Source organism: Balaenoptera ricei, chromosome 17 (assembly GCF_028023285.1).
Source record: "Balaenoptera ricei isolate mBalRic1 chromosome 17, mBalRic1.hap2, whole genome shotgun sequence".
Classification (NCBI taxonomy): Eukaryota; Metazoa; Chordata; class Mammalia; order Artiodactyla; family Balaenopteridae; genus Balaenoptera; species Balaenoptera ricei.
This window is the reverse complement of record NC_082655.1, coordinates 46,469,410-46,493,763: the sequence shown is the minus strand read 5'-3', so window position 1 is coordinate 46,493,763 and position 24,354 is coordinate 46,469,410. Positions and strand designations below refer to the sequence as shown.

The 24,354-nt window shown below is 38.0% G+C and overlaps 2 protein-coding genes across 6 annotated transcripts in view; one reads left to right on the top strand and one right to left on the bottom strand.

Annotated features, from left to right (window-relative positions):
* The window catches only part of LOC132352113 (endoplasmic reticulum transmembrane helix translocase-like), a 78,917-nt gene extending 72,661 nt beyond the window's left edge, over window positions 1-6,256 (top strand). Inside the window, exons 4-5 of one of the 2 annotated variants that reach the window (XR_009498584.1) lie at window positions 4,481-4,617; window positions 5,749-6,256. The gene's annotated coding sequence lies outside the window, so the exon portion shown is untranslated. Of the gene's footprint in view, window positions 1-4,480; window positions 5,555-5,748 lie in introns of those variants that run through there. The other variant, XR_009498583.1, reaches the window with a different exon arrangement.
* The window catches only part of TMEM64 (transmembrane protein 64), a 59,878-nt gene extending 39,147 nt beyond the window's left edge, over window positions 1-20,731 (bottom strand). For all 4 annotated transcript variants that reach the window (XM_059902425.1, XM_059902424.1, XM_059902422.1 and 1 more), the window contains exons 1-2: window positions 19,702-20,731; window positions 3,503-3,658 (exon numbers count right to left, since the gene is read on the bottom strand). In XM_059902425.1, coding sequence (XP_059758408.1) covers window positions 3,503-3,658; window positions 19,702-20,505 — 960 coding nt within the window. In that variant the 5' untranslated portion in view covers window positions 20,506-20,731. The remainder of the gene's footprint in view (window positions 1-3,502; window positions 3,659-19,701) is intronic.
* Window positions 20,732-24,354: the final 3,623 nt, after the last annotated feature.

Genomic DNA, 24,354 nt, shown 5'->3' with positions numbered 1-24,354 from the left:
GGTCTAAAGGTATGGAAAGAAGGCTGAGCTGAAGATGTGTATTAGGGAGTCCTTGCAATAAACATAATAGCAGCCACCACAGTAACTGGATTTACCAAGAAGAAAAGTTTTCAGAGTGAGACTAAAAAGCTCTGGCTAGAATCTTGTGGAAGACCAAGTTAGGGATGAAAAGAGAAGGAGGTGCTGATAAATGAGCCAGGCAAACAGCGAAAAAGATCAGGAGAGTGGTATCAAAGAAGCTAAGAGAAGAAGGTGTTTTTAAAAGGCATCGTCAACAGAATCTTAGGTTGCTAAGATGAGAACTGGAAAGTGTATCTGATTTAGAGAAGGTTAGTGATGAAAGCTTGAGGGAAGAATTTGGCGAGGCCACAGAAAATAAGTTTAGAACCACTGAAAAAGTCTTTCAGGTTCCCAACAAGGGTGAATGGGCTACATCTTTACATGGAATTTTCCCCCAGATGCCTTTCTGGAGCCCAGGGCCTGGCAATGTGTACTGACTCTTCCCAACAGCCCAGTGAAGTAAACAAAACAAAAAAACAAAAAACTTTTTTAAAAGATTCCCTATTAAAATGAAAGAATCAAACACAAGTAGAAAGACAAGCTTTAAAGAGGAAGGCATACAGAAAGTGATTTCTTCCACCATTAACTGAAAAGCAGGCCGAGAGTATGAGCAGAACATAAGAGGGTTAGTACATTTCTTAGTTGGAAATTGAGGGCTTTCCCATTTGAAGGCTTTTGATTTTTCTGTTAAGCAAGAGAGTTAATCTGTTGAGAATGAAGAAGGAAGCCAGGAGAGGAGGAAAAAACTGTGAGGAGGGTGAGGATAAGTTTGAAATAGTCATTGAGGAAAATGGGGGAAAGGGAAGACAAAGGAAACAGAATATAGGGCAGTGTTGAGAAACCAGCTGAAGGTTTGCAACCATGAATTAAATATCACCAATTAGCTTGGTTGTATGACTTCCCCAAAAGAGCAGGTGCAAAGCAGATCAAAACTTGCATTTATCCAGGATTGGGGTTTTGGCTGATGAGCACACACAAAAATATATGGAAAAGATTAACTGAATTGACAAACCACGGAATCTAAGTTGGATTTCAGTACAGTAAATAGTTGTGCCTTCCTCTGAACATCTGTTTGGTATTTCTTTGATTTTACAGACACTGTGGACTCTATTTAGGTGGCTACAGTGAGAGGCAAATTTGTGGCTCATTTCTAGCGAATATGAGGAACCTCATGTTATTTACTCTGCTAAGTTTAACCTATGCTTCATCCTTTTTTCCTATGCTAATTTTCTCCTTCAAGATGACTTCTTTCTCCTCTCTTTTTATTCTCCTGTATATCTTTTGTAAGCTAAATTAAATCCTCCCTGAAACAAATTACAAGTAACATCATCAATATATCCAATCAAGGCATAAACATGCCTTCACTTTTTTGTTGTTGTGGTGGTTGTTTTTTGTAAATGTCTGGGCTAAGAAACATTTACCTTTTTCCCCTTGTTTTGTATCCTAAGCTTAAATAATTTGCCAATTCAAGCAAAGGGGTAAGAAATCGCTTAGAAAAAAGAACATCCTATATTTTAAGAAGCACCACTGACAAATGCATGAACTAGTTTGTTCTATTATAATTCCACTGATTATAGTTGAGTAATTTACTAAGATGCATAGAAATATAAAGTATCAAATAGTGAATATCTTCTAAAAACTACTAATAATGAGGAATTCTAATTACAATGACAAGAAAAAAAAAGGTGTTTCAAATTGTTTTCAGGAAACTTGAAAAACATAAAATATGCTTAAATATACTAAAAAATCAATCTGAGAATGTAGTGTACATCAGAATCTTAGAGTACCTTGGGATGATTATAAACATAAATTATTAACATAGATACTACGTAACACAGAAAGTTTAGTATGTGATTGGCATGCTACATTAATAAAAATAAACCAACTGTAACAAAAACTCTAAACCTATAGCAGGTTATCTTAAAAAAATGTAGCTCTGAAGAAAAAATAGTAAAGGAAAATAAAAACTGACTTCCTGAATATCAAAAATATTACAAAATTTTTGTTAAAGCAAGCCCTTTCACTGACAAGCTTTATTTATAGTTTAATGTAAATATTCTTGGGCTTACTTTGTTTACTAAACTTGTACTGCATAAGCACAAAGAAAATTAACTCTGGCTTTATTTATCGTAGTATTTTTAATACAGTATAGTACCTCAATAAATTGAGAATAATACCACTAACAGTAAATTTGCAATGTGACACCATATATTCAATAACAGTATAAATTAAAACTTACAAGTCAAGGGACCAGTAAGTTAAGTCAGCTATCTCACTAGTATTATCTGCTCAGTAGACCACTGGTTATGAGCATGGTATCTAGAACCAACTGCCTTTGTTCAAATCCTGATACTACCCCTTGCAGCTCTGACATTAGACAAATTATTATCCAATGGTGTGCTAGTAAACTAGCTCTTAGGGATCAGAGGTGGGGAGCTTGACTTAGAGCACTTGTCATTTTCCATAACTGTAGATACCCCCGTCATGACCAATTTCAAGCTACCAGTGTGACATCACTGAATGTACAATTGGCTCGAGATAATAGATAATAAAATTATATGCCTACTAAGGTTTTGGTAGGCATTAAATGAGCTTAAATATATGGCATATAAAGCATTCAATACATGTTAGCGACCATCATCATCATCATCTTACTAAATCATCAAAAATCAAGGTGATTTTATATTTTGGTAAATCTCAGGAATGAAATGTATCACAAGCAAATGAATTTTTAACTCTTCCTGCATGTAATTTAAGGCACTGAATAAGTCTGCCGACATAGCAGGATTTTCCTCTTTTATTAACCTCTTATATTGAATTGTATGTACCCCAAACTATGCTATAATCTGCATGGTAGTAATAATCTATTATACAAATATTATTTGAACTTGTAATGGAATACTTCTATACTTTTTATAAAGCAATACTTTCTAAAAAAATTTTTGTTCACATCAAATTGTACTAGAAAGAAATTTACATTGCCAGTATAATAATCTAAAAAATACCAATAGAAGAGTTCAATACCTTCAAAATTTGAAGGTAAAGTAACTAAGATAAAAACCTAACCCCACCAAATCTCATTAAAATTATCTTTAGAAATGTAGTATTAACACTTCATACAAACTCAAAATAGAATATTTGATTTAGTCATGACTTTGAAAATAATCACTGCAAAAAGAACCCTATTTTTGTCATTCCTTTTTTTTTGTGTTTAAGAGAATTTTCAATAAGTGTCAATTCAGTTCTATATATTTCCATATATCCACACAATTAAAAATGTAAATGTTGTCAAAATATGAAGTAGTATTGAAAAAACAAGAAAACGTGTAAAAAGGAAAAAATCTTCTTAAATTATTTTCAGTGAAATTTCTTAGATTTAAATCAGTAATGTCATACAAAAAGGAAACAAACAAAAAAAGACAAGCCTTGGTCTTAAACTCACCTGTAAACAAAAAACAAAATATCCACTAACACTTTGTTCTGCAATGACATCTTCCATGGTCCTCAGGGTGGTACCCAAATAAGAATTCAGGAGCTGGGTAGGAAGCAGTCCAACCGAAGATGCCATCAGATAGTTGGGTAAGGAGAGATCAGTAATCTAGAAGAGCAGATTAAATGGAATGATTCATTACCACATAAAATTTCAACTTCACATAAAACTGTGTGTACAAGTCTTGCCAGCAGTTTTCCCTTGGAGTAGAGGAAGCTGAACTACTTTTCAAAGCATTCTGGTTTTTAAAAATGATTATAAAGGGAATACATACAGAATGTAAAAGATTTAGAATGAAATAAAAGTTTAAAGAAAAATTTTAATATTCTATTATTCTGCCATTGAAAGCTAACATTTGTGACTATTGTTTTTTCCTTACACGTAAATAAAATGTGCACACACACAGATCACTCTGTAAAAACAGTTTTTAAGTCTTCCTCATGTCATTAACTATTCTTCATAAGCATACTTCAATGGCAATGTGGTCACTGGGCTTTGAAGCCAGGTAACTCTAGAATGACATTTCAGGGCTGAGTCTTTGAATATCAGTTTTTTTCATTTGTAAAATGAGGATAATAACCACTACCTTACATGGTTGTTGTTAGGATCAGAAATATTTGTAAATATCTTAACAAATGCCTAGCACATGACTGACACTCAAAAAGGTAGAAATTATTATTATTATACAATTACACTATTGGGTTGGCGAAAAGGTTCATTTGTTTTTTTTCCATTAAGATGGCTCTAGTAGCACTTAGGTGTCTTTAACTTCATTCGAAACAATTTTGTTAGATTGTATTGTGACAGCTGTCATATCAGTGTGCATTTAAAATATAGCTTATCAAAATTGAATTTTTGTGTAGCCATTTTAATATTAAAGATGGAAGAAAAAAAGCAACATTTTCGGCATATTATGCTTTATTATTTCAGGAAAGGTAAAAACGCAACTGAAACGCAAAAAAAGATTTATGCAGTGTATGGAGAAGGTGCTGTGACTGAACAGTGGTTTGTAAAGTTTCATGCTGGAGATTTCTTGCTGGACGATGCTCCACGGTCAGGTAGACCAGGTAAGTTGATAGCGATCAAATCGAGACATTAATTGAGAACAATCAATGTTAAACCACATGGGAGATAGCTGACATACTCAAAATATCCAAAACAAGCGTTGAAAATCATTTGCACCAGTTTGGTTATGTTAATCACATTGATGTTTGTGTTCCTTGTAAGTTAAGTGGGAAAAAAAACCTTCTTGACGGTATTTTCTCATGCGATTCTCTACTTAAACGTAACAAAAACATTCTGCTTTTAAAACAAATTGTGATGGGCAATGAAAAGTGGATACTGTACAATAATACGGAATGGAAGTGATCGTGAGGCAAGCGAAACCACACCAACCACACCAAAGGCTGGTCTTCATCCAAAGAAGGTCATGTTGTGCATACGGTGGGATTGGAAGGGAGTCCTCTATTATGAGCTCCTTCTGGAAAACCAAACGATTAATTCCAACGAGTACTGCTCCCAAGTAGACCAACTGAAAGCAGCACTCGATGAAAAGCGTCCGGAATTGGTCAACAGAAAATGCATAATCTTCCGTCAGGATAACGCAAGACTGCATGTTTCTTTGATGACCAGGCAAAAACTGTTACAGCTTGGCTGGGAAGTTCTGATTCATCCACCATATTCACCAGACACTGTACCTTCGGATTTCCATTTATTTAGGTCTTTAAAAAATTCTCTTAATGGAAAAATGTTCAATTTCCTGGAAGAATGTAAAAGGCACCTGGAAGAGTTCTTTGCTCAAAAAAAGTTTTGGAAAGATGGAATTATGAAGTTGCCTGAAAATGGCAGAAGGTAGTGGAACAAAACAGTGAATACGTTGTTCCACAAAGTTCTCAGTGAAAATGAAAAATGTATATTTTATTGTTACTTAAAAACCAAAGGAACTTTTTGGCCAGCCCAATAACACTGTGTGGATGTAGCACAATTTAACCATTCTTTTGCTGTAGAACATTTAAAACTGTTTCCTTAATTGTTTCTTTGTGTATATGTGATTATGTATTTTTTTTTTTGCTATTATAAATTTTTTAAATCTATATGAAAACCTTTGTATATTAACCTCTGTGGGAGAACAGTATCTAAAATATTCCCAATAAATCCATCTCGTAGTATTCATGCCCTTGTGTGATCCTCTCCCCTAGAGTGTGGGCTGGACCTAGTGCTTTCTTCTAGCAAACAGACTGCACAGCATAAGCGATGAGATGTTAGTTCCAAGATTAGGTTACAAAAAAAACAGGACTTCCATCTCTCCCTCAAGAAGGTAAGTTACCATGTTGTAAGCAGCTCTATGGAGAAGTCCTTGCTGTACCAAGGAATTGATGTCTTCAGCCAACAGCTAGCAAATACCTGAGACCTGCCAACAGCCACCAGAGTAAGCCTGGAAGCAGATTCTCCCCCAGTGGAGCCGTAAGATGGCTGCACCTCTGGTCAACATCTTGATTGTAGTACTGAGACAGAACCTGAATTAGAGGCACCTAGCTATGCTGTACAGGAATTCCCGACCCACAGAAACTGTGAGATAATAAATGTTTATTAAGCCATTCAGTTTTGGAGTGATTGTTACACAGCAAGAAATGACTAATATGCAACTCCATTATTTTAGGAAAGATCATTTGGAATGGAATTACTGGATCAAACAGTAAAAACTGTTTTCCCAAAAGGTTCACACTGTTTTACATACTTATCAGTAAGTAATGTATATGTGTGTCCATTTCATCATACTCTTACCAACTTTAAATTTTAAATTTCAATCTTTCTTAGTTTGATAGGGGTAAAAATAATGTTTGATCATTGTTTAATCTGTACTATTTTAATTTATATTTACATTAGTTTTAAATATACATTTTACTATTTGCACTTCTTTATGGCTTTATTTGTTCACATTTGCTCATTTTTATTGAAATGTTAAGTGTTTTCTTATTTTTTTTTTTTTTTTTTATAAATTTATTTATTTACGGCTGTGTTGGGTCTTCGTTTCTGTGCGAGGGCTTTCTCCAGTTGCGGCGAGTGGGGGCCACTCTTCATCAAGGTGCACGGGCCTCTCACTGTCGCGGCCTCTCCCGTTGCGGAGCGCAGGCTCCAGACGCGCAGGCTCAGTAGTTGTGGCTCACGGGCTTAGTTGCTCCGCGGCATGTGGGATCGTCCCAGACCAGGGCTTGAACCCGTGCCCCCTGCATTGACAGGCAGATTCCTAACCACTGTGCCACCTGGGAAGCCCGTGTTTTCTTACTTATTCTTGATATTTACTCTTTTTATAGTAAGGGCAACTTTTTGTCCATTATATGTGGTAAATATTTTCCTTTAAAGTGTCCCTTTAATTTTATGTTTTGACATACAAATGTTTCTAAATTTGTACGTATATTATTAATTGTTTCCTCTGATTTTCCATTGCTTTTAGCTTTAGAACGTCTTTTCAGATCCCATTGTTAATTTCTGCCTATATTTCTTTTCTTATTATATTTTCATTTTTAATATTTACCACTTATTCCTTCTGTAATTTATTTGAATTAAAGGTGAGGATTCCTTATTCCTTTTTCCTCCCTTTCCCCAGTAGCCAATTTTCCTAGCATCATTTATTGAATAATCAATAACTTCTCCAGCAACTTATGATGTTTACTTTATTATAAATGAAGTTACTGTATATAAAGGGGTCTATTTGGGGCTCTAATACTGTCCACTGATATCTTAAACCTTGTGTTGAAACCAAATTATTGTAAAGACTATCAGTTTAATATCTCATAAGGAATTTCCCATCCTTCAAACCCCTATTATTACTCTTCTTTTTAAAATTTGCATAACCTTCTTACCTATTCATTTTTACAGATACATTTTAGGATCACTCTGTCACTCAAAAAAATTAGTAAATATTATACTAGGATTAAGGTAAATTTATAAATTAATCTGGACAGAGATGCAATCTCCAGAATATTCAGTACTCTTATCAAGAAATGTTTTCATAATTACTTTAAAATCCTCCACATTTCTTACTAAAGTTTGGTGGTTTTATTCACATATATCAGTTATTTCTTATTAGTTTATTTCTAAGCATTTTATGTTATAGTTGTTGTTGCTACTGCCATTAATTTTGAGAATAACTTTTCCACATCCTTATCTGGGTATTACTGTTATATAAGAAAGCTAGAGGCCATTTTACTAAATTTCATTTTTATTAATTTTAAGATCTGGTATTTTAATCAGCTACAGGTTACTCTATAACTACAATCTAACCTAATAATTATGCAAATCATGTTTTCAATAAAGATACATTTATCTCTACTCATAGATGATTAATTGGAGATACACCACTGCTGGTTTAGAAAGAATACTGCAGTGACTGGTTGTTAAAGATTCACCTAAACAATTACTGACTCAAAGACTGCTCCATGCAAGATGCTCTGGTAGGTGCCTGCAAGAGAGGCAGTACGACACAACTTTTACCTTGAAGAATTTGCACACTGACAAGTACACACACAACTACTTCAGAAACAGGCAGAAAGGGAGCCTTGAGAAGAACTACACAGAAAGTATTAAGGAGTAAACAGGGATTAAAATCTCTGTAGGAGTAGGGGGCCAAAGGGCAACATTGTGGAATAAGAGGAACTTGAAATGAACTCCAGAAGCTAATATGGGTTTGGTGGGCAAAGATAGGTGGGATGAGGAAGTTAAGGTGTTCCAAGAAGAGAATGAATAAGGACAAGGTGGTAGGTGACATACAGGATGTATTAGTAAAGTTAGCAGTACAGTTTGGATTATTTATAGGGCAAGGGAATCCTGTAAAATAAAGACAGGGCAAGTATTTGGGGTGATACTTGTTACAGGCCTTGGGTGAAAGGGGAATGAGTTTGTACTCAGTAGAAAAGCTCTGGGGAGTCTAATCAAAGAATGACATGAATGGTGCTAAGTATTAGGAAGGTTCCTCTATCAGTCTGGAGCACTTACAGGAATGGAAAACTTTCTTTAGAATTAAACATGTCAAATGTATAAAATAAGTAAATATGACAAAAATGAATCATAAAAATTATTATACTGCAGTTAATAATAACATTATATGTTATGGAAGTTATTTTTAAAATAAATATTTAAGTTCCAAAATATCAGAATGCAAAGCTTCAGTTCATAATCTTTAAATGTAATGAAGTTTCTCCAAAGAGAACACATAATTGACATTCATGGATGACATCAATAATATCCAAATGGCTATTTTAAGAACAGATATCTTAAATCTGAAACAACCCTGCCACTTAACTCTTTAACAAGACCTTTGTCTAAAGCATAAATCAAAGTTTATCAAACCTTTCATGACCGAACCTCATCCTACAGAAAAAGCAAGTGTTATTATTTACATACAGTTCTTTTCTGAAAACCTGCATAGCTAAATAAAGCAAAGAAACTAATTTCAGGTAATCATTGTAAACTGTTTTGCTGGCGTGTCAAATAATTTAACCAATAGAACAAAACAATAATACACACACATACAGGTTTTCAACTATTACTAAGTGTATTAAAGATAAACAGGTTCTAAATTATTCTAATATGGCATTTCCTATAAGCCATGATCCTATTCAGAATCTGCATCTAGTTCCAGTCTTTGACAAACAAAGCTAATTTAGAATACCTGTTCCCACAAAGAGACCCATCCAGCCTTCTTTCCCCGGTAAGCCTTTACCCACCGACTTTTAAAAAAACATGTCTCCTTGTCCTACTTTCCAAAAAGACATTAAATGTGATCCTAGAATATTCCCACTGGAATTCCTGACTACAATACCCTGGGATCTTGGCTCAGGACTGTTTACCTATTCCAAAGACTCCTAGAAATCTCAGCCTAGGATGTCAGTGTTATCCTGCTGGTTAGTTCTGTGATCAGAAATACTCCAGTGAGAGTTCCAGGGATGGTGAATGCTACCTGATTGCCATCTTCCCATGCTTTTAAAACTCTAGAAGCACCATGAAAGTATACACATTCTTATTCTCAGAGGTACTGTGATTTACTTGGAGATGTAACTCACTTTTCTGGGTCAGTAGGGGTTACTGTAGAATATTACTTTACCATATACCAGATAGATCCCGAAAACAAAGACGTGCCCATCTGAAGAAAAAAAAAAGAGAAAGAAACCCTTAATTCTGAAGAGCAAGAGCTGATTCTTCTCTGAACACATATTTTTGAAGCTGACAATAAGAGAACCTCTGTCTTTAGATGGATCACTCAGATGCTCACTGAACCTGAGGCCTGCTGTCCTCTCAGGCATGGCACAAAGCACAGCTCCCCTGGCAACCCTGCCTCCAGCTCCTCTGCTTTCTCTATTTACGGCTGTTTACACAACGGCTTTACGGGCTTTAATTTAACACACTAAGAAACTTCATCATTTTTACAAAGAATATCTTGACATAGATCGAATGAAGAATATAAAGGTGATCTGTGTATGGAAGACCTCAAATTTTATCCATAGCTTTGTGAATCTCTATTAGTTTTGGCAAATTACACCTTCCTGTATAGGTGTGTTTCTTAGTTTATATAAAAGCAATGCTGCTTATTGACAAAGTTACTATTAAAGTAAATTCCAATTAAAATATATATTTAGCAATATTATACAGAAAAAATCATGAATCCCTATAATAATTTTTAAGGAATGGTCAAAAGAAGTTAAAATGACTACATTTGATCTTTTCATCTAAATATTATTGATAAATTATATATTTTATAATATATATCCTAAATATTGATACTTACTATCAATATTTCAGAAACAGAGAGGGAGAAATAGTCAACAAATGGCAACTAGTTTTCAATTCCAGAAATATGAAATTTTAAAAACTGGTTAAAGGAAAAACATTAACTGCCCATTCCCTTCCCTCCCCAAAATACCTCTTTCAGTGTTCCCAATCTCAGTTGCCCTAGATAGACACTTCAGAAGTCAGTCACACCACTCATTCTTCCCTCATTCTCACATCCAATCATCTACCCTTTCTTATGGATTCTACCTTTTACATATGTTAGAAATCTACCCATTGTCTGTCCCTATTCCTATTCAGTCTCCCCCTCTCTAGTCTTGATACTCTAGACCTACCCTCCACTCACAACCTATGCTAAATTTTGCAGAAATCTTTTAAAAATGCAAATCCAATCCTGCTTAAACTCCTTCCTACTGCCATCAGAATGAAGGTCAGGTTCTTCAACATGCAAACTGCTTCATGACCTGGCCTCTGAATGTCTCATGCTTCACATCACACTATGTTCCAGACACATCAAAATTCTCTTGTTCTTAGAACATTCCTTGCTCTTTTCTTTTTGGGCCTTTGTACATTGTTCCTTCTGGCAAGAACACTTATACCCTTCCTCCCACTCCTTTTATTTGGGCAAAGTCCCAAACTGTCTTTCACTACTCAGTCATCAATTTCTCTAGGACACCTATTCCAAGCTCCCAAGTCTGCATTAAGAACTGCTTTCAAGTTCTCTGACAGAACACTATTACTCACCAAGTCCCTTCACACTAGAGAGTAACGGAAGGTTTCACCATCTGTTTGCCCTTTACCCCTTCCTCAGACTATACGTTTGTAAAGGAAGGGACCCATCTGTCTTGTTCTCATTGTGTCTCTAGTCTTTAGTATGATGCCTACTATATATCAGATACTAAATATATGTTGATTGGATGTAGACTGTATCAACATTAAAATTGTTTTGTTTATAAATATGGAGACTTATAATAGTTGCCAGTTTATAAACAGGCTAGGATGCAAAGTCCACTTGTAATTGGCTGTTCAGAAACTAAACATGCTTTCCCCCTTCCCCTCAGAGAAATAATGTATTAAATGGAAATTAATTCATTGTCAGCAAAATATTAGCCTTGATATATCCAGAATGCTTTCTCCCCTAGACTGCAAGCACCCTGAAGGATCTGGGATGGCTTTATTCATTGCTATTGTATCTCTAGCATCTAGAACAGCAGTGGGCACAGAGTAGTACCTATCAGTTACTTGTTGAGTGAATACTGAATGAACACTAAAAGCATTTCCAGTAACCTCTGAGGCCAACCTGATATCAAGGTTAAGACCCTCTGTGCAGGCAGCAACCCTGAATGTACTGAGAAAAGTCTTGCTACCGGAAAAACAAAAAAAACAAAAAAAACAAAAAAAAAACCCAACAAGGCAAGGGCTCTGAGAGACCCCACTCTAACAGGTGGAGAGGGCATCAGTGTAGAGGCTTCTACTGACAGAGATAGGACAATAAATCTGTCTACAATGCAGAAACCATCTTCATATATACAGATTTTTTCATTAGTTCACTATCCCTAAATTAGGAACTGATTTTAACAGTTCCTAAATATTTTAGGGGTCACTGATCCATTTGAGAATCTGATTAATACACACATTGAACCGCCTCTCCGGGGGGGGGAAATATATACATATATATAAATATATAAATATATATATATATATATATATATATCTTACTGCATATAATTTCTGGAATATAAGTTAAAAAGATCTTCTTTATAGAGTTATGACAAACTATAGGTTTATTACTTCTACTCATTCAACAAAAATTTATCAAATGCCTTCTACACATAAGGCCCAGGTCTAAGCAGGGATAAAGATACAAAGATAGAAAACCAGTTGACTGTGTGGTCATTTTAAGCCATTTTGTAGTATACTTAATGACCAAAATGTTCATTACATTCAGTAAAAAGTCACAAAAATCATTTATAACATTAACCCACAATGTTATATAATGAAAACACATGCATTAACAAATGCAAAGACTAGAAAAATAAACACTGAAATGTTACTGATTTTTCTTCTTTGTACTTACTATACTTTTCAAAGTTTTTACAATGAATACTTATTTCATAGAAAAAGCAAATACTGTTAAAATAAGTTTTAATAAGGCTCTCTGCCTCTAAAGAAATTTTTTTTATCTAGGAAGGGGTAATAAGACATATTGTATTTGTTACTATGATACAATTGGCTAGAGATATAGATTTGTGAATTCTAACCCCATATATGACACATGAAAACAACAGAAGCTGGTGAGATAACTGAAGAGGCACAAACAGAAGAACACAGTTTTGAGGAAGTAATAGCCAGCTATACTCAGTGGTACTGTGAGGTCTAAGGATGTGGGCTAAGGTGGCATGACATTTTTCAACTTGGTCATCATGTCTCAACCTTCAAGACTTGATGACTCCAAGCTCCTTCAAAACACAGACTGTGCCTCTGTCCTTCTATTCCATCTGAACTGTACCACTGGCAATGAATCAGTATACTTTAATAGTAAGAAGAAATAATCATTAGATATACGGGTACAGTGACAAGTAGCATGACCCATCAACTGTGTATGAATGAATGATTATGTCTATAACACAGAATAAGAATTTAAGAAGATGAGAAAACATTTTTATAAAACATACTATCACCAAACTGTTAAATAAAAAGTAATGCTAGTTACTCAGAACATTTGTCTTTTTAAGAGCAAACTCTGAGACCCTGTCTAACCTCTCTCATTTTACAAATAACAAAAACTGGAGGCCAGATCATTAAATGACTTCACCAAAGTCACACAGGAGCTGAGACAGAACCTAAGGTCCCCAAATAGTCCATGAGGCTAAGATTTTACCATTTTTCCGGTCTTTCAGTCACTAGCCAATAAAATACTTTTATTTAATTAAAATAAATTTCAGTTTGATTGTGAACCAAATTACTAGAAGTAATGTATCTTTTTCTTGATTACTCAAGGCAAACTCTAGGAAAATACATTACAGTTACATTTGCTTTAACTTTGTCTTTAATCTTATTTTGCTATCATTATTTTAGTCAGTACACCAGTTTCACAGCTCCCTGCCCCTCCCAAAACAAACAAGGAACCTTTCTGTTGCTGCTTCTAACCTATTGTGGGCTAATAAAAATAGCCAAAGTAACTAACAGTTAGGTAACATAAAATTCTTTAAAGTGGTTCCACTGAGAAGTGAGCCAGGATGATGGGTCAGGCCTTGCACTTTTAAATTTACTCATTTCTTTTCTTTTCTTCTTTTTTTTTTTTTGCATTTTATCCACATATGGTCTTTTTTATAAAAAGGGTTTTGCTAAATACAAAGGTAAAAAGATATATATGAGAGCTTAAGGGCCTCTTCCTACAGTTGCAGGGGCTCAGGCCTGGTGGCTGTGACTGCTGTAAGCTCTCAGGCAAACTTTTTCTGCAAAGTGCCAGGTAGGAAATATCTTAGGTTTTGCAGGCCATAGGGTCTTTGTCGCAACTACTTAACCTGCTGTTTTAGCTTAAAAAGAGCCACAAATCGTACATACATGAATGAGCATGGCTGTATTCCAATAACACTATTTACAGATGTTAAAATTCCAATTTCATGTAATTCTCACATGCACAAAACATTCTTCTTCTGATATTTTTTCAAATCATTTTCCTGGGATGATGTCTAATTCAACTGTGTAGAACCTTGCCCAGTGCCTGACACATGGGAGGTCCTAGGGCAAGTGCTCTGCAACTATCAATGGAATAAGGAGATCTCTGAGCAACCCAGCTCTTCTCAGATCAACAATAGAATCTTAGGTAAGTTCATGACTCTACAATTTACTAACTGTATGTTCCTGGGATAGTTATTTCATCACTCTGCCTCAACTACCTTTGCTTAAGATGAGGATTAGGGTTTATATGAGTCTTAAATAAGCAATGTGTACATATTAGAAGAACAGTGCCTGTCAGTTAGTAAGTACAATATAAATAATGGTTAAATTACAACAATAACAACAAAAAAAACTTTGAGTATCAATGTCCTTTTTTTGGAACGCAGAGGATAGACAGAAAGAAATAGTAAGTAATGAGCAAGCTATATATTTTATCACAGCTTTGTAGTAGGTATTAGTAAACACATTTTGCAACAGAAAGTATGGCTCAAAAGAGTAGCTCAAGATGTCAGAGTAAATGTTAGAACTAAATCTAATTTCAAGTGTGTGATATTTTGTCCTCTATATAACTGCCTATAAGTCACTAATAACTCCTCAGAGGACTGTTGTGATGATTAAGGAATATCATGTATGTAAATTTGCTCTGCATACTGTAAAGTGGTATACAACATATGAATAAGAGGATCTTCCATGCTATTTTTTATGTTTTTATTTGAGGTTTCAAAGATTTAACCATGATGGACAGAAAATTTCCCATGTGGAATTGTTTGAGAAGTTTTTCTATGACCGAAGTGAAAACAGAGAATGATTTTTAGGATCTCCTATGGAACAACAGCAACAACAAAATCAAACTCTTTTGGAAGTTGCAAGCACCAATATGAATACCGTTACCCATAACAACCAATTATCGTGTAATATATTTGGATTAAAGTTGACATTTCACTGGTGGTAACTTTAAACTGTAGAAGTTCAGATGTCTCCAAGGGGGCATCTTATAGGAGACCTTACAAGAATGCTTTAATGCTTACTCAATACAGAATGGGATGTTATTCTTATGAATGTTTACAGTTTTCAACTTTATCAACAAAAAGGAAATCCTGAAATTCTGAGGCTACAGACAAGATTTGCTATGTCTGAATCAGAAATAATCATGTCTACCTCTTAGAATGAGGATGAAATAAGTTAACACATCAAAGGGCACTTAGTAATTGTGGAATAATAAGAGAGAGGCTATAGAGGTAAGATGAGGGTTGGGAATTTATCCTGAGGGGACAAGAAAACCCACTTGAGAGTTTCCCTGCAGGGAGTACCAAGATCGGATATGCATTCTAGAAAGATCTTTCTGGAGAGAGAAAAAATTAGAAATCCTTGTTTAAGAAGCAAGGAGACCAGATGGGAGGCTGAGATGCCTGAACCAGGGTAGTGGCAGTGGACTGAACTGAAGGGCCTGGGAGGCAGAATCCATAAGTCAAGTGCCAGAGTCATGAAGACTGCTACCAAACACTCCAGTTCTCTCTCCTTCCTGCCACACACACTACCCCTTTGAAGTTAGCTGTGGCCATGTAACTTGTTCAGGCCAGTAAAAAGTGAGATTACTTCCAGGTGAAAGCTTTAAAAACCAGTGTGCAATTCACCATGCCACATAAAGCAAGTGAAAGATGGTGGCTCTGTCATCCTGGATCCCAAAGTAAAAACGACATAAAGCAGAGACTCCCCACCCCTTCCCCAAACCAAGTTGAACCTGGATCTGTGTCAAGTAAGTAAACAAACCTTTGCTTTTTTCTTTTTCTTTTTATACTTAAAGAACATATATTTATGAGAAGTCATGAGAAAAATATGGCATCATATGCAATATAGAGTCTATTTAATAAAAACAAAAGTTTTAATTGTATTATAAATGCTGGAAGCATATATTATAGTCCCCCAAATCATAAAAGCTGAATTCAAAATATAAATTAAATTTATCTCCCTCTCATCATAAACAATAATTCAAGCTACATTTTTTACAAACCTTTGCTTTTTAATGCATTGAGGTTTGGGGGTTGTTACTGTAGCATAATTTAGCCTATCCTGACTGAAGCAGTAAGAAATAGTCATCCTAGATATGTGCCCAGATAAGAACAGTACCTAGAAACACCGACTACACGTCTAGAAATCTGTCTTAATGTACAATAATACCTACAGATACAAGATTACATCAAAAACACTGGTCGGGGGGGAGGGGTTAACTATTTCCCAACAGAAACAATGAGTGCATTTTTAAAAGTGGAAAAAATTTAAATATGTCCTTGGGAAATTATATTTCTTATAATCTAAGAATTGATACAATGAAGTGTTATGTACTTATTTTCCATTTCAAGCTTTTCAAAAGTGGAGTGTCAGTTTGCTTATCCCTTTTTAGCACATATGGGAGAAGGAAAGAAATAAAGTTAAGAATAGATAGGAAGCAAGGGAGAGCGCCTTTCCTTCTTCCATACATTCACCTTTTACAACCAGTTCCTGCCTCTAAAATATAAAAACCACTACACCTCCACCACTAAGAATAATAATTGCTAATAATTTTTGAGAATTGAGTATGTGCCAGGCAAATACTCAATGCCTTCACTGCATTAGCTTATTTAAGCCTCATAACTCAGCACAGACTAATCAAGGACTGTCTATTTCCAAAGCCTATGCCCTTCATGACCACTATACTTCACTTCCTCTTTGAAGTAGGCCCAGATAAATTTCTTTAATCATGGGCACTGATTAAAGATCAATCAATCGTGGACACTGAAGATGAGTTTTAACTGAAATAGCAGGGAAAAGGGATAATTTAAAAGATAGGTAGGGAAGAAGAAAACAAAAGAAATATGCCTGGAAAGGGGGCAGCTGTGGGTAGCCTGAGGGGTAGAAGGGCAGAGAGGGTAGAGGCAGAATGAAGTTCTAGAAGGCAGAAGGGAAAGTTAGGCTAAAACAAAAATCAGCCTAAACTAAGCTTTCTTTTCACTCACATACCCTGGGTGAATTCAGTAAACAGTTTTGGTTGAAAGAGCTACTAAGCAGACAGTTAATATAATAGATAGATATAATATATATAATATAATTATATATATATTATATATTATAATTATATAATATATAATATAATAGATATAATAGACTATATCCAATGGCTCCACAACCCCCCTGCTTATGGCCAAGAGTGAGAATTTCACACAGTACCATGCACTTTTTCAGCTGATCTGGGGTTTATAACTCAGCTCACCACTTGGTAAGTGGGTGATCCTGAACAAGTTCCTGGATGCTTGAGCCTCCATTTCTTCCTCAGAAAAACTGTACCAATAATACCTATTTCAAGAGGCCAGTTTTCTTTTTTTCCTTCTTTTCTCTTGACCCCACAAGGCCAACTGAGAATTGCCCCTTGTCAAGTTTGGTTTCAATTACATAAGTACCTTAAATTATTTCCAAGTACAAAGTATAACTTCTTAATCACATGTTTAATATGTTTAAGAGATTACTTTTTTAAAAACCTATCTTATTTTTAATTAATAAATATATAGAGTCCACATTATATACCCGGGACTATACTAGGTACTAAATACACAATGAAGAAACAGAGTCATGGGTTGAGACCCTATCTTCAAACCATAGTGCAAAGTTTGACTCTACCTAGGTGACCCTGGGTAATAACAACAGTAATGACGACAAAAGCCAACATGTGAGTGTTTGTTAATCCAGGGTCAGTACCATGTATTTATTTTATGTAATTGTCTCAATAATCCTATGAAGTAGGTACCGTTACTTTCCCCATTTTGCAAATAAGAAAATGAACCACAGAGAGGATAAGTAACTTGACCAAGGTCAACAGATTCTATGGGGACAGTAGATTTCCAGAGCACCACCCCTGTGTTCTAGACTATTAGACAATAGTCTATAAAATATGTACAATCACCTTCTGCAGGGTTAGTTTAGATTAGAAATAATATGTGGGAAAGAGCCTAGGATAGTAGGCACATGGTAGGTGGACAAGAAAATGCACAAGGAAATAAACTATACTAGAGAGGAAGCAAACTAAAGGAATGAAACTATTCAGGTTCCTTAGTTCCCACTCTCTTTCAAAGTCTTAGGATACTTGATCTATTATTATCCAAGGTTGGGTCAAAGTTCATGTTTATAGGCGGTTGTGAAAAGGTAAAATTTTAAGGAAGAGAACATACCAAACTGCCTTTAAACACCAAACTTTATCTGTACAGAAAACTCCTTATCAATTTCCATGCCTCCACAAGCTTCAATCTACAGTTATTACTGCTGTTGGTTAGAATCAACATGGGATTTGCAAAAGGCATTTAAAAAGAAAAGAAGAAAGATAAAATCTTAACTTCATCACAGAGAGGTAGGTTGGTTAGAACTATTCTTAACATAAAACAAAATGAGAAAGTTTCTAGAGACTAACAATTTATTTTTGAGACAAAACAATGTGTCAGAATAACATAAAATACATTGATTCCTATGGATTTGAGTGCTAAATCTCTTTCTTCACACAGAGTTTTCTTTAGGTCTAGCTGAAGGGTTGAGTTCCTGGGAATCTCTATATGAACTCTTTGAACTTTAGAATCATTGAATTTGAGGAACTCAGTAACTAGTTCAACCCCTTCACCTTAGAAAAGTGGAAAGCAAGGGCAGATAGTGTTAATAATTTGTTCCAAAGACACTAAGTTTGTAAATACTGGATTCCTTTCTTCCAATGGGATGGTTTCCTCACTTCGCAGTGTTTCTATTCCTCAGTCAGTTACAATGTGATGTACATTAACTAGAAAAACCTAAACTGAATAAGCAGAACATATGAATACACGGCAAATAGAGCATAGAAGGTGTGTAAAAAGACAAATATATTCTCACTGGGAAAAAGGTTATCTGTCCTATTTTGTTTTATCCTACTACTTAGTGATTTCAAAATGAAGTTCCTCCAAAAAAAGATAAAAAGGAGGCTTCCCCCCCATTACACTGTATTAAAGCAAATTACTTGATGGAAAAAAAAAAGCCTATTAAAATTTTTAGGTAACTCCAAAATATGGAGTCTGTAACTACCCTCTACACTGTTTACCCAAACAATTCCTTTAGCCCCACGTTGTTAAAAACTTGAGTCAAAACACTGGATGCATTTACGCAGGTTAGAGAGAAAGCTAGGCATGTGAAGCCTTTACTCCCTGACTGTTGCCAAAGCTGCTACAGAAATCAGATGACAAATGTTTAAAATGGATATTTCCACTCATCTCCCCTCATACTTAAAAGGGCTCTTCATTTCTTTTTATATCTTTATTGGAGTATAATTGCTTTACAATGTTGTGTTAGTTTCTGCTGTACAACAAAGTGAATCAGCTATGTGTATAGGTATATCCCCATATTCCCTCCCTCTTGAGCCTCCCTCTCACCCTCTCTAGGGCTCTTTTCATTTTTAATCAAACTCATATGCCAAAAAAGGAGTAGTTCTTTCTCTACCAAATCTCCTATTGAGGGCCGGACTTAGATTTGCTTTATTTGTTTGAGATTTCTCAGGGTACGACGGAAAGTAATTTTAATTCCTGTTGTTAATGTCACTTCTCTGCTGGCATTTATCTGTTGGAGCGTCCTCCTAGGGCTGTCACAAGATCGCTCAAAAACAGACTTGGAGAGAGATGGACCAGCGGGACACCACTTACCGAGAACACTGCATTCTGAAGCCCAAAAGGTATGGGGGTCAGTCTGGCCAGTGCCACCACTTTCAGGCCACTTCCTCCCTCCACGACGCGAATAACGGCGCTCAGCTTCTCGCTGCTTTGGATCCTGGCGGTCACCCAGGCGGTGAGCAGCCGCTTGCAGACCACATGGGCGATGAAGGTGCCGATGAGGACGCCCACCACCATCAGTCCCATGCCCAGCACGAAGCCGTACAGGTAGCCGGCGGCCACGTTGAGCACGATGTACCCCCAGCCGCAGGGGAACGAGACCACGATGAAGCCCACCACGAAGAGCAGGACCCCCAGCAGCGAGTCAAGGCTCTCTACCCAGAGCAGGAGGTGCTGCAGGTAGCGGCGGACCAGGGCCAGGGAAGCGAAGCACACCGCGGCCAGCACGCAGACCAGCACCAGGCTCCGGCACCAACAGGTGCTGCCGAGGCAGCAGCAGCGCCAGTTTCTCACCTCGGCCACGCCGACCACCACGCCGCCGCCGCTGCCGCTCCCGGGGCTGCCCGCCAAGGCCGCGCCCGGCGCCGGCAGCTCAGAGGCCGCAGGCTGACCGTGGTGCCCCAGATAGGCTCCGAGCAAGGCTCCGGAGGCCGCCGCCGCCGCCGCCGCCTCCGCCGCGCTCGCCCCGCCCCCGCGGGGAAGGCGGTCCGCTGAGTCGTGCCCGCCCGCCGCCCGCGAAAGGGCCCAGCGGGGCGGCAGTTCTGCGCGGCCCGGAAGGGGGTCGTGCTGCAGAAGTCGGGGCAGCGTCTGAAGCAAGCTCCTGCTGGGGCTCCACATGCCTCGGCCCCAAACAGGCCCTCAGCCGACCAGTCCCGCCGCCGCCGCCGCCTCCACCGCCGCCGCCGCGCCCATCAGGCAGCGGCCGTTCATGGCGTCCCGCACGCCTGGCCTTGACTCCCCGCGTTCGCTCAGGTGGCAGTAGAGGGCCTCAGAAAAAGGCAAGGACTCGGAGACGGTGGGATGATGCCGCTGAGAGTGAGAACACCCCGGACCCCACACAAGCAGTGCCCTCCCCCTTTCGGCCAGAGGGGGCGGGGCCTTAGGCGCGCGGGGCGGGGCCTGGCGCGAGCTACATTTTGGCCCCGCCCCCGTGACGCACAGCCCCGCCGGCTGAGCGGGTAAAGAACAGAGGAGTAGTGACAGCGTAGGGAGGGCTGGGATGCTGAGGGGAGCGGTTGGGAGGGCAGAAAGAGCAGAGAGTAAGCGGGCACCGGAGAAGGAGGGGACTGCAATGAGGTGTAGAGTCGGGTGACGCGCGGTGAGCGCGGGGAGCGCCGGGCGCTCCCGGCCTTCCTATTAGGCGTGCGCGTGCCTGCCTGTCAGGGCAAGCTCTCCTTTCCTCGGACCCAGTCGCAGTCCGCCAGCTGCTTGGATCCTTGCCCAATACCTGTTGGTTGTTTCTGCAGTAACCTCTGATCGTTCACATCCACAGCTCCTTTGGTGACACTAGAGGAAAAAGTTCTTGATCTACTTTAAGGAGGATTTGCTCATTTTTACCTACCCAGGTAGTGAAGTCTCCGTGTAGGTTTCAGGTCGTCGTTTGGTCCTTAAGGAACTGAAGGAATTAGGTACAAAGGCCCAGCCTTGACAGAATGCCGCTTCTAACCCCAGAAGTCCTTTACTGAGCGCCAGACACCTGGACTAGGGACTTCTCAAAAAGATTCACGGAAGGACATTTTTAGGATTCGCAGTATCAGATGGCTCCTTCTCAAACTTTTTTTGCTGGTTTCCTTTCTTCTTTTTGCCCTCTAAGGTTAGTGTTCCCCAGGTCCTCTTTTTTCCTTCTCCCTATTTAGAGCTCGCTGAACCCTCTCATCTGAGCCCATAGCTTTGATCCCACTGTGTCCCCATATGCTGATAAGCCCCAAGTCTGTGTCTCTTTTCCTATCCCTACCTTGCACTCCAGCCTGTGGACACATCCAGATGGAATTCCTGTAGGCACCTCAAACTCAGCATAGCATGGTAGAAAGATACCAACTTGGGCTCTGGTGCAGAACAGATTTGGTAACTATGTAACTGGTCATTAATCCCTGAATCTCAGTGTTTGTTTTTAAATTGCAAAATGAAGATAATAGTACAATTTTAACTCATAAAACTGTTGTGAGGATTAAATAAAATAATAAAGATGCTTGGCACTGTGCCTGAAATCAATATGGGAAGGTATCCATAATTAAAAAGTATTGTTCCCCATAGACTTGCTCTTTCTTTTCTAACCTCAGTGGATGATCTTCCACCTACTTACCAGCCAAGTAGCCACCAGGACACTTTGAGTCTTTACTGATTAGATGCCTGCTTTCTCTTTCATGCCATTTCTCTCAATCCATGTTGGTTTGGCTGAGTCTCTCAAAGATGTCAGGCACAAGCTGCTTCTTTCACCTCCTTTTTTAACTCCTGTGGTTCACATGGAGGAGCAACTCACTTATTTAGCTAAAGTTTTACTTTCTCCCTAGAAGCTTCCAACACTACCTTCCCATCACCATCACACCCAGTTTGGTGTCTCCTTTCCGTTCCCACCCCTCTTTTTCCATAGTTATTATCATTTGTCCACTGTGTTGAAATTTTTTGTTTACATCAGTGTTTCCCTCTTTACACTGAATTTCTTCAAGGTGGGCCCATTACTTATTTAATCTAAGAATCAGTAAGCACTTTTTAAATGTTTGTTGAATGAATAAATTACAGTTTACAAGGGAGGATATGAAGGCAGGAAAACCAGACAGGAGGCTAACAGAATTGTTTGGGCAAGAATACATGAGGGACTAAAGTAAGGTAATGGTCATGGAGTTAGTAGAATTGGGATAAATTAGAAGCTATGGGCTTGGTGACTGATTGGCTGTTAGAAGAGAGAGAGAAAGAGTCAAATATAACACCTGGGTTTTCTATTTGAGGTAGTGGATAGATATTGGAGCCACTGACCAAGAGAAAAAATAGAAAGTTTGTGAGAAAGATGAAGGTTCAGTCTTGGTACATGAGACTTGAAATGTCTATGATACAGTCCAGTTGTGGCATGTCAGTAGGTGGTTGAAAATATGGATAAAGAGGGAAAACGGGGCATCTCTCCTAGAAATTTTGACATTGGTATATAGACAGCAGTTAAAGCCATGGTAATGGATGAGTGAATGGTGGTGGGTGTGTCAAATATTTCCTGTTGTCTTTCAGGTACATGGTAAGATTGCATTTCCCGGCCTCCTTGTGGTTGGGATGAGCTAAGTGACACATTCTGCCCATGAATTATGAGCACAGCATTTAATTGCTGATGCAAGACCTTCCAGAACTCTTTTTCTCTTTGCCATGGCAATCAACAATGTTCTAGAGAATATGATCTATTAATCTTGGTCTTGGAAGGATGATGCAGAACAGTGTCCCATCCACTTCATGATGGATATTTAAAGTGAATGAGAAGTCAACTTTGGTTGTTTAAAGCAACTGAGATTTGAGCTTGTTTTTGTTTGTTTGTTTGTTTGTTTTCAGAGCAAATTTTTATCACTTCTTACTGAGTGAATGAGAAGAAGAACGAAAACTTGGATACACCAGTGTGCTCATTAGACTATTTGCATGCAAGAAAGAGAGACCAAGAAGCCACCTTAATTAAAAGGGTTGGACGCAGGAGTATTTATATGGATATATTAGTAGCTATTAGGAATCAAGTCACCTCTAAAGAGAAGCTGTTCTTTTCTTTCCCGTTGTATCTCTGTTTTTCTCTACCTCTTTGATCAGTTCTCACACTACTGACAGCTAATTAACCCTCTTCTTATCCTATAATACACATTTCAGAGGAGCACAATTCAGTTGCAAGAGCCCATAGCTCTAAGCCACATCATGGGCTGCCAACCAGCCTGTGGTTGGGCCACTCTTATATCAGGTGCCCATCCTGATCCAAAGAGTGCCACCACTTTGCAAAATACTACTCCTGGACATGGGAGCTCTGGTCAGACTATAATGGGACATTTCCATTTTTGTCCCACTACAATTTAATTTTCAAAGAATTGTGAGAGTTATATTTTACAAATGTTAATTAGATGTGTCTTAACCTACAAACGCTCCAACCTCCCACCCTCTGCCTAAAACCTTTCTGTTGCTTTAGCAAAAACACCCAACTCCTTGCCTAGCCTACAAGCCCTTTATGATCTGACCTTTACCTACCATTCCTACCTCATCTCCTGCCACCCTTCCCCCAACCACACTGGCCTCCTGTCTCTCCCTTGGATAAGTCAAACTGGTTTCAGCCTCAGGACGTTTGCACTCTGCCTTTGATGATCTCTCTTGTTTGAATACTCTTCCCCTACCTCTTAGAAAGCTTTCTTATTATTCCTTTCTTTTTATTATCCACTTTAAGCTCTTCTGCCATCGCCTCATCTATATTAGAGTCATATACTCCTTTCCTTCATTGCACCTATCATTTGAAATTGTCTTGTATGATTATTGCTTTACTATCTGTCTTCCCCAAGGAGAATGAAAACACCATGAAAATGGGCATCTTTTCTGTCTTGTGATCCCCTGTATTCCTGAGAATAGTCCCTGACACACAAAATACTTTTTAAGTGAATGAAGGAGATGGGAAGTAGTGTGCTCATCTACTGGCTATTTTTCGCTAGTCCTCTATCCAGGTTCATTCTCTATTCTTCCCTG